The sequence below is a fragment of the Brassica oleracea genome, chromosome C4, assembly GCF_000695525.1.
Source record: "Brassica oleracea var. oleracea cultivar TO1000 chromosome C4, BOL, whole genome shotgun sequence".
Classification (NCBI taxonomy): Eukaryota; Viridiplantae; Streptophyta; class Magnoliopsida; order Brassicales; family Brassicaceae; genus Brassica; species Brassica oleracea.
Genome location: NC_027751.1, coordinates 21,141,901 through 21,151,447, shown reverse-complemented (window position 1 = coordinate 21,151,447; position 9,547 = coordinate 21,141,901). Strand labels below are relative to the sequence as shown.

General features: G+C 35.2%; 3 protein-coding genes across 3 annotated transcripts; all 3 read right to left on the bottom strand.

Annotated features, from left to right (window-relative positions):
- Window positions 1-1,902: 1,902 nt before the first annotated feature.
- LOC106338364 (uncharacterized protein At4g02000-like) lies at window positions 1,903-2,487 on the bottom strand. The gene has a single exon (XM_013777360.1). It carries the CDS (start codon window positions 2,485-2,487, stop codon window positions 1,903-1,905), a length of 585 nt encoding a protein of 194 aa, XP_013632814.1.
- Window positions 2,488-2,513: 26 nt separating this feature from the next.
- Window positions 2,514-2,993, bottom strand: LOC106338362. The gene has a single exon (XM_013777359.1). The coding sequence runs from the start codon at window positions 2,991-2,993 to the stop codon at window positions 2,514-2,516; it is 480 nt and encodes a 159-aa protein (XP_013632813.1).
- A 2,161-nt stretch (window positions 2,994-5,154) lies between these two features.
- LOC106337406 (glucose-induced degradation protein 8 homolog) lies at window positions 5,155-7,075 on the bottom strand. Its single transcript, XM_013776509.1, has 7 exons — window positions 6,900-7,075; window positions 6,734-6,798; window positions 6,488-6,647; window positions 6,302-6,408; window positions 6,089-6,220; window positions 5,796-5,952; window positions 5,155-5,577 (listed from the first exon to the last, which is right to left on the bottom strand). The coding sequence occupies exons 2-7, from the start codon at window positions 6,734-6,736 to the stop codon at window positions 5,456-5,458; spliced, it is 681 nt and encodes a 226-aa protein (XP_013631963.1). The 5' UTR covers window positions 6,737-6,798; window positions 6,900-7,075; the 3' UTR covers window positions 5,155-5,455.
- Between the last annotated feature and the right edge of the window lie 2,472 nt (window positions 7,076-9,547).

Sequence of the window (9,547 nt, the reverse complement as noted above, 5' to 3'; positions counted from 1 at the left end):
TGAGTTTAAGAAGAATCATGAAGAGTAGTGAGTAATCCATTCTTGAATTCATGGGTTAGGGAGATTAAGGGTGATTAGGCTAGATCTAGGATGTTACAGTGTAGATCCTTCTTATTCCTTGCTAGTAGAGTATTCATACTGCATCTTCTGAGTTGGCCTCTCAAAAGTTGATCTTTTGGCATTTTCCACCCACAAGGTGTTTGATGAAATGCCTGAGACAACTCTCCTAAGCTTTTAACATACTTTACCAAAGACATTTGTTGTTAAAGGTGTTAAGATAGCCAATAGACTTGTTAGTAATGATTGCTTTCATATTATTCATCCAAAGACATTTGATGTTTGAAATATATTAGTAAATGAACATTCATCTAGACATAGAGTTTGTTTAAGATTGTGTCTAAGCTTAAGGTTGATAGTTTGATTGATCATTTGTCATCCTTAGTTCGAAACTTGATCACCCAAGGTCTAATTCTTATACCCATGAGTTCTCTTTTATCATAACCAAAGAAAGTCACTTCTTTTATTGTTTTATTGTTCTGTTCTTGCATTCTATTATTAGTAGTAGTTTAAAACCATCCAAATTATCGGTTTCACTTAGATTAAGTACGTACTTGCATTCTCGGTGCTTTGAAATCCCTTAGAATTGGTTCGACAATCTTTTATGCTACATCATTTGTCTTAGGAGCCTTGAAAACTCCTAACATCAAACATATCGCATTGAGCAAGCATGTTACGAAAAGCTCCGAAGGTTCCTTCCGCTCTCTCCGGTCCTCCGGATTTTTCACTATTGTCCACTATTTCATTAAAATCTCCGGTCAACATCCAAGTTGAGTGTCGTGAAACCGCAAGGTCGATTAAAGAGTCCCAAATGATATTTCGATTAGCAACTTCAGGTTCACCATACACAAAAGTTACAAAAACAGTGGCGCCTTTATGAGTGATAATAGTATCAATGACATTCTTTGAGGAGGACAGAATTTGGAGATCGATATCTTGTTTCCAAAAAAAGGGCAAGAGCTCCACTGCTGGGTCTAACCGGTGGAACAAGAAAGTGGTGATCCGTCTCAAGAAAATCTAGCTCACTAAGCACAAAGGAGTCTGGATTCTTGGTCTCCATTTGGAATATAATGTCGAGGGATGCTTGTTGGCGAAGCTCCCGAATTCGCTGGACTGTTGCGGGATTCCCCAACCCATAACAGTTCCAGCTCATTATCGCTAAGGAAGAGCGGGAGATAGCCGAGGAAAATCCGTCGTCTCCCTCGTACTAGCTGGTATAAGAACTATTGGTGGCATCACATCCGTGGCCGTTGGAACATTTAGACTTGTACCAGCTCATGAAGATATGCCCGAAGATGCCTGTTGTCGTGCTAGGTTTCACTTTCGTGAACCCGTACCAAGAAAGGTCTTTGGGCTATGTTTGACTGTGGTCCTTCTGTCCGTAGTCCTACGTGGTCTTCTACGTTTTCTCGCGGGGTTGGCAGTTGGTCCAGATGCTGCAGTTTCGGTCTCTCGAGGTGGTGGTAGCTGGATCGTGGGCTCCAAGTATCTTTCTTGTTGTATCATAGCAGCAGATGTCGAGGCTTGGATGATTTTTGTTGCTGTTTCATCCACTGTACCATCCAGCTCACTTAGGAGCACCCGTTGTTTTCTTGTTGCACTTTCCACCGGATCCGCACATTTTATGTATTGGAGAGTGACCTCTCGTAGTTCCTCCATCACCTCTTCCCTATAAGGGATTGTAGGATCCGGGGGAAAGTCCATCACATTCAGATTTCGTCCAACTGAGGATCTAGGGGGTTGGAACAGAGCGCTTGGAGGAGTAGCTTCTTGAGCAAGTAATGGTGATCTTGCTCTCCATTGCTTAGGAGCCCTACTGTTCCCTTCATTGTGGGTTTCGCTTCCCTATCCTTTGTCAGTTGGGTTGATCAGCGGTGATTTTGCTCGCCATTGCAGAGTTGGGGAGCCATGGTGTCTTGTACTATGGTTTTCCCGCCTCTCGGCCTCACCGTGATTGTTGAGTCTGCGTCTTGTATAAGGTGGAGATGAGTATTCATTCTCATCATTTTCTCTAAGATTTTCCTTGCTGCGATCATAGTCATGTGGCAGCCTCGGAGCGATTTTGTTTTTCGGCCCAGTTGGACGGAACAATGCCGTTGAGAATCTGTCTCCAAACGGCTTCCCATGTCGATCCAGACGTTGTTGGTAAGGTCTGTTGTCACCCTCAGTAGCTGTTGTTGGGTTCCAAGGAACAGAGTGAGAGGAGATAGGAGCTGTCTGCCGAATTGGTTGTCCCACCGCCTTGGTATCAGTCTGGCGTGTAGCTACGAGGATGGGTCTCTCCGGACAGTGGGACTGTAAGTGGGAGAGTCGGTAGCATATAGAGCAATGATTACCCAAATTTTCATAGTGTAGAGAGATAATGCTTTCTTCGCCTGAATCGAAGTCCATGGCTGCTTCCGTTATCAATGGCTTTGAGCCGTCCACCATGACCCTAACTCGAGTTGAAGTTTTCGTTACCTCATAGGTTTCGAGTTCACCCAATTCGAGTCCAATGTTGCGTACCACCTTTTCATGCCAGTAATGGAGAGGTATCCCTCTAAGCGAGATCCAGAAGGGATTTGTGACGGGAAGCTTGATGAGATGATCGGTTCCCAGCGTTGAACAATGATCATCCATCGACCATATTGGTATGGTCTGTTGGCTAGTACACACCGAATGTCTTCCTCTTTGTTGAACCTAAATTGGAAACAGCCGTTCCCCATGTCTGCACCCGAGGCGAGGCCCACTAGGTTCCATTTCTTTGCCAAGTAAGGCATAACGGAGCTCATCTTCTGTTCCTTTGGGTTCGTCAGACGGCCAACGAGTGTGAGTAGGTTCTCCTTGATGAGTTCCGATGGGTCGAAGTCCGGTGCGCGCATACGGGGTCTTGGTGGTCCTGAGGGTTTGCCTGCGACGGCTTTACCCTTTTCTTCTGCCGAAAATCTTCGATTCATCGTCGAAGAAGAGAAGCCAATGAACGTTCTATTCCTATTGAGACGTTGTTCATGGAGTCCTTGAATGGCCTGGTGTAGATTATTGCCGGTGGAGTAGAGTTTCTTGTTTGTGGTGGCTGGTTAGATACTAATGGTGATGGAGCGTTAGCTGAGACATGTACCAAAAAGCCATTTATTTTTCCTTCTACGTTTTTCCTTCTCTTTTATCGCTGTTTTTTTTTCTGCTGCGCTGATTTCATTATTTTTTGTCGTCTTCATATTCTTTTCAAATTACCATTTATTAAATGGATCAATATGAATTTAGGAAGGGTTTTTGATAAGGGTGGTAAACCTGTCTCCAACAATAAGATGATTTTTTTTAATATTGCAAGAATTAAAGAAATGAGAAAAAACTTACCATGGGAGATTCGCAACTTATCTTAGAAAATGCAAGGCCATTGAGCCCCACCCGAGACTCTAGACCAAAAGGACCAGACCTGGAGAAAAAATATGAGTTAGTTAACTTTGTGGTGTTTCGAATCAGGCTCTCGAAGATGGCCATGACGAGGAACATTGAGATGAGAATGGTGGTTGCAACCAAACCAAAGGAAACAACGTTGACTGAATCGTTGAACATAGGTCTCCATTTCTCCTCTTGTCAGAGATTTGTCGGAGCTCTCACCAGCGGCTATTGATAGTTCTGACATAATGACGTCATTTTGAAGCTCTCATGACGGTTTTCTAATCTGGAGTATTTCAAACATATGGAATGGCCTAGACTAATCTCTAAGGAGAGGTGCAATGCATGGATAAATTCTTTCTCTCCAAGTATTCAAATGAGCCGAAAGCAAAGACTTTATATCTATGTGAGAGTTCAGAACAATGTGACTTAATTTCGTGTAACAGGTGAATCAAATCTGAAACGCGTTGGCATTCCAAGGGTCCAAACGTTTTTTCTTGTTGTTGTTTTGATGTTTTTTTCTGGTTGTATTCACTATATTGTGTTCTTGGCTCAGCCATGGCTAATGCTGTTTCGAAGTTACATGCCGCCTAAATCACTATAAAAAAATAATGCTCTTAGTTATAAAAAAAATAAATTATCATTATTTTGCTAATAAATTATTTTATAAATTAACATAAAACATTAGTTAATCATTTTATCAAAGGTTTTGTCGATTTCAAAATTTTAAATTCTTATCACATATTTTAAAATATGCAAAATCCACAAATTCATCTTCTTTTTTTTTTCTGTTTGCATTATCATTATTTTGCTTAATATATTATCTTATAACGTAGAGTTTAGTATTTTTATAAAGTAACATAAAACATTACTTATTCATTTTATCAAAAGTTTCCTCAACTTCAAAATTTTAAATTCTTCACATATTTTAAAATATGTAAATTCGAGATTTCACAAATTCATCTTGTTTATTCTTTTCTATTTGCATTTTCAATGCCACTTAATTGATTTCTAGTTTTAAAACATAAGAAATCTAAATTTCTATTGAAAATCAAGGTTATTGAGAAAAATATAAAACAAAAAGCATCATTAATTTATCCACTTTAAATATATTTTTATTCATAATTTTTATTAAATCCTTCAATTTTCTAAATGGGTGAAAGTGTGAAAAGCATTAGAAATCAATAACTTATATGTTTGTTCACAAATTCCCATCCTCCCACCAATTGACAATCTGTTGTAATATGCAACTGTTTAAGTTCCATCGACATGAAAATTTACCGATGTGGGTCAATCATCTTTTTATCTATATCAAGTTATCAACGGCTTTAATCTCCATAAATATACACAATGAACAGAGGAAGAAAGAGCATTGGGTGTTCCATGAGCAGTGAGCAGCGACCTAAAGAGTTATGTTTCATGGTTCTGGTAAGCAGAGGAGAGATTCTCCAGCAACAAAGAAACTGGATTTGTAAGGTTTGGAATAACGCAAGACTTCATATTGGACTCCAAGAATTGTCAAGAAAATATCAATGATTCAGAAGAATCCCCACATTCACAGCAAATGTGAACTTTCTCTTCATTCTATAAGACTCAAACCTGTCCGCCAGTAGCAGAAGAACAGGACCAACCTTACCAAGTTGATCGATATCCACATGTTAAGAGGAACAAGCCATCTCTCTGGTTTACAAATTCAGGACCATATGGAACGCAAGTTCCTTAAAACAAGGGAAGATCGATAACTTCATTCAAAACAAATGTTCACATGCAATGAGTCATGGAATATGTTGACAGTCACAACATTTGACTAGAATATTCATTGCCCACAGACAGCTTTATGTTCCCTTCCACATATCCTAATTAAACAGTTCCGGGTCCAACAAGTTTCGATGCAGAAGAGAAAGGAAAAGCAGAAAGCTAAAACATATGAATCTTAACGTTATTGAGATTGAAGGGAAAAGAAGAGAATCATTGATTGTTCCCTTTTGCAGCTTTTTCCCCACTTGCTGAGAGAAGTATTGAATTATTCTGACGGGGTTTTGAGCTGGCCAGTAGACAAATCATTGATGTGTGGATACACAGCTTTCTCATCCAGTTGATTCTGAGCCCAAATGAGCATCTTCAACAAGCTTGGAAGTTTTGGATCTGTTTGTTCACAAACATTTAAGTCTCATTGAATAGAAAGGATTTGATGAATACATGTGGCTAGAAAGGAATGAAATAATCTGAATGTTAATGACTTAAAGATGCTGTGTCTTGCGAGTTAGTCTCGAAGAATCTTTAGACTGGAATTCAATGATGCTCAAGAAGATAAAAGCAATTTGTGGCTACTGAAACAGAGGCAGTATAACGTGGACAGTTACCTTTTTCATGACTCTGGCTAGTAAGAATTGCTGCGTTCACTTCACTTGCTGTCTTAAGGCGGTGGGAAATGTCAAGAAGATCTTTAACAGGGCAGTTAGATGCATCTTCAAAAACAAGCAGCGCTACAGTTTTTTCCAGCTCTTGGAGAAACGCTTGCTGCAGAAAGAACCAACAAAATAGCATTGCTTCAGGCTTTCAGCATAAACAAGCAGAGGTGTTGCAAGCAATATATATATATATATATATAAAAGCTTCGCATTCTTCAACGAGAACCAATGAGCAATATACTTACGTTTTCTTCGCCACGTGGGGCAAGTTCCTCCTGAGCAAACTCCAAGGCTTCTTCAGTCTTCCCCTGTCGAATAAGTTCAATCAATCTTTGCTGCTGAAGATGAAAGAAGAGCTCTGGATTTGTGTCTAGTATCTGCAAGCACAATCAGTTTTTGATTCTTGAGTATCTCTCACAGTTGATAAGACAAGAAGAGAGAAGCATTGATGTATGTACCTCAGGATTCAAGTCATTAACTTTTTCAATAGCATCCTCGACGTTTCCGTTTTGAACAGCCTTTTTAACAGCCATTCGATCTGTGATGGTGGCAAGATCTATCTCTGCTGTTTCTCCATAAGGAAAAAGAAAGAAACTTTAACATGTATCTAATGCACCACAAAAGAAAACTAAATCAAAGGATACGTTTGGTTCCAGATTCCCTTTGGAACTTATCAGCAGCTTCAACAAAACCCTCAGTGACAAGAAAGTTCATGACGAGAGTGTTCATATCTTCTTTCCTGAGCTTGACAGCGTTTAGCTTCTTCTCCCACTCGTCACGTGTGATCACTTTCTTCGAAGTAGCCTGATCAGTAGAAAAGAGTTGGATCAAAGAACATAAGAGCAACACAACATGTGAAGAAGAAGAAGAAGAAGAAGGAATCTCTATACCATATGCTTGGGTCGTCTTCTTCAACCTGGTTAATGATTATAATCCACTCAATTCAACTTCTTACCTGTCACTCCGATCAGAGTTATTTAATTCTCTATTGCGATCAAATCAACCGTAGTGACTATTTTCCTGGGAAATCGAATAGAATTATCAGGGAAAGAGTACCTGGAGAAGAGCAGAATCTGGGAAACGAAAGACGGAGATTCTTGGGGATCTCGATTCGAGACTTGCTTCCCTAATAATCTGATGAAGAAAAGCAAACAAAAAATTGGAGTCTCCTCTTTGGATTTTTCCGATAGCAAAGAGATGGAAAGTATCTTCAGAGAATATGTTGACGAACAACCGATCATGAACCCATCCGGTTTATACTATTAAGGGGCTCGGTTTTCTTTGTTTGGTTATTTCTAAACCGGTAAACATTGTTCTGTTAAAGGATTGTGAACCCATCAGTTATCATTCCTCTAACCAAAATTTACAATTTTTCAAACCAAACTAAAATCATATCCAAATTTTTTTTAATTTAAAACAAGCTGAACTAACTGAAATACCTCAATTTAACCGGAATTATCTAAGTTTTACCAAAGTTAATCAGAATTCAACCAAAAACCAAAAATGTTGGTTTAATTCTTTTTTTTTTAAATGAGCTAACCAAAAACAAATAAATCTTAAGCGGATAAATCAAACTAACCGAATACATATGCCTTCAAAAGAATTTCAAGAAACTGTGTTTTTTTTTTTTTGGAAACACTTTCAAGAAACTGCTTAAAATACCTTATCTACCACTTTTCAAAAATACATTCAGTCAAAAATTTAACTTTAGAACCCCTCGACTAAGTTGGTTTTAGGTAAAAACCCCTAAACTAAATATTAAGTGAAATAACTCCAAAACTAATTTTATATAATGAATTAAACACTATTTCTACAGTGTCGGTCATAATTACCAATACTACCGGTAAATATTTAGTTTAAAGGTTTTTACATGACATATATATAGCTGAGAGATTTTACCATTAAAGATCTAAAAATTTTGAAAAAATCAAAAATATAATAACATTAACTAAAAATTAGTAACTTAAAAAAAATCAAAATTAGCATTTAAAAAAAAATAATGCAAATAGATGAGTTTGATTTGTTTTAAAATCAAAACTATCAATGTATAAATTGAAAATGTAAAAGACCAGAAAATATAATAAAAATGATCTAAAGATTTACTGAGTAGTAGTTCTTTTGACCGGCACTAGAGATAAACTAATTATCTAAAAAAAATAGTAACTAACATTTTCAAACCTAGCACTTCAAATAAATTATGTGAATCGATGAAATATACTTATTTACAAATCCATATTATATATAGGAGCTCGCAATTATAATTTTAATGTAAATAGAGTAAGTTTAGTTAGACTAGGCTATATTAGCATTAAAATTTTAGTTGCGAGTTTTAGCTCCCACATATAAATGAATTTTAAAATAAATCTATCTCATCGATGCAGAATAATTTATTTGAAGTTCTAATTTTGAAAATGTTTTTTTACTAATTTTTAAATAATTAGTTTATCTCTAGTGTCGGTCAAAAGAACCACTACTACCGGCAAATCTTTAGATAATTTATATTATATTTTATTGTTTTTTATTATAATTTATACATAAATGTTGATTTAAAAATAAATCAAACTCATCTACTTGAATAAACTTTCAAAATGCTAGTGTTGAAAATTTAAGTTACTAATTTTTAGATAATGTTTTTATATTTTACCTATTTTTGATTTTTTAGATCTTTAATAGAAAAATCCCTCAACTATATTTATTTAATGTAAAAACCCCTAAACTAAAAATTTACCGGTGGTAGTGGTAATTATGACCGGCACCGTAAACAGAAGATTTAATTCATTAAATAAAGTTAATTTGGAGGTTATTTCATTAAATACTTAATTTGAGGGTTTTTACCGAAAACACACTTAGTTGACGGGTTTTAACATTAAAAATCCTCAAAAATATATTAACATTTTAATTTATAATTTAATGATTATTGTTTAGTATATAAAGGGTGGAGATGAAGTAACTGGTCAATGTTACCGCTTTTTGCTATGTATTCTTAAATTTATTTACTTTTCATATGAAGTAACTTCATGAACTTAACTTAGTAGATGATTAGTTTAAGCCTCTGTTCTAAAATGAAGATATGAATTTCAGTTTTTAATTATTTATTTTATTAAATGATGTATTGTAATATTCGTTCATATTATATTCATTAAGTAAATATTTTTTTTGCATTTTAAACTATCTATTTTTTTACGAATGTATGATATCATATAAAAAATATAAAAAAATGAGTATAGAGTTAATTAGATAATTTTAAAAACATAAATTTTTCTTTCGTGTGCGATATCATATAAATAATGATCCGTCCAGTTAACAAACATCATGATTATTTTATGTGTAATTTTTTTTTTGACAATTTCCTTAAAATTATATTAAATTTTACATATTTTAATTAGAATATTTTTAATATCTTTACCTTTTTATTTGAAATGCAACTCAATATTTTTTAACAATTATAAAAAAATATTTAAAAAATATTTTTAGAATTTGTTTGAAAAATATGAAAACTACATTTTAAATTAAAATTATCCTAAAATATGATAAGTTTTGATGTAAACTAAAACTCAAATTATGTCAAAAATAATGATATTCAATGATAGTAACAATTTTAATTGATTATTTTTTAAAAAATACACTCACAAAAATATTGTTTGAAAGAAAATTCATTTATCTTTCAAATATAAAATGAAAATATTATAATTAAATAATAAAAA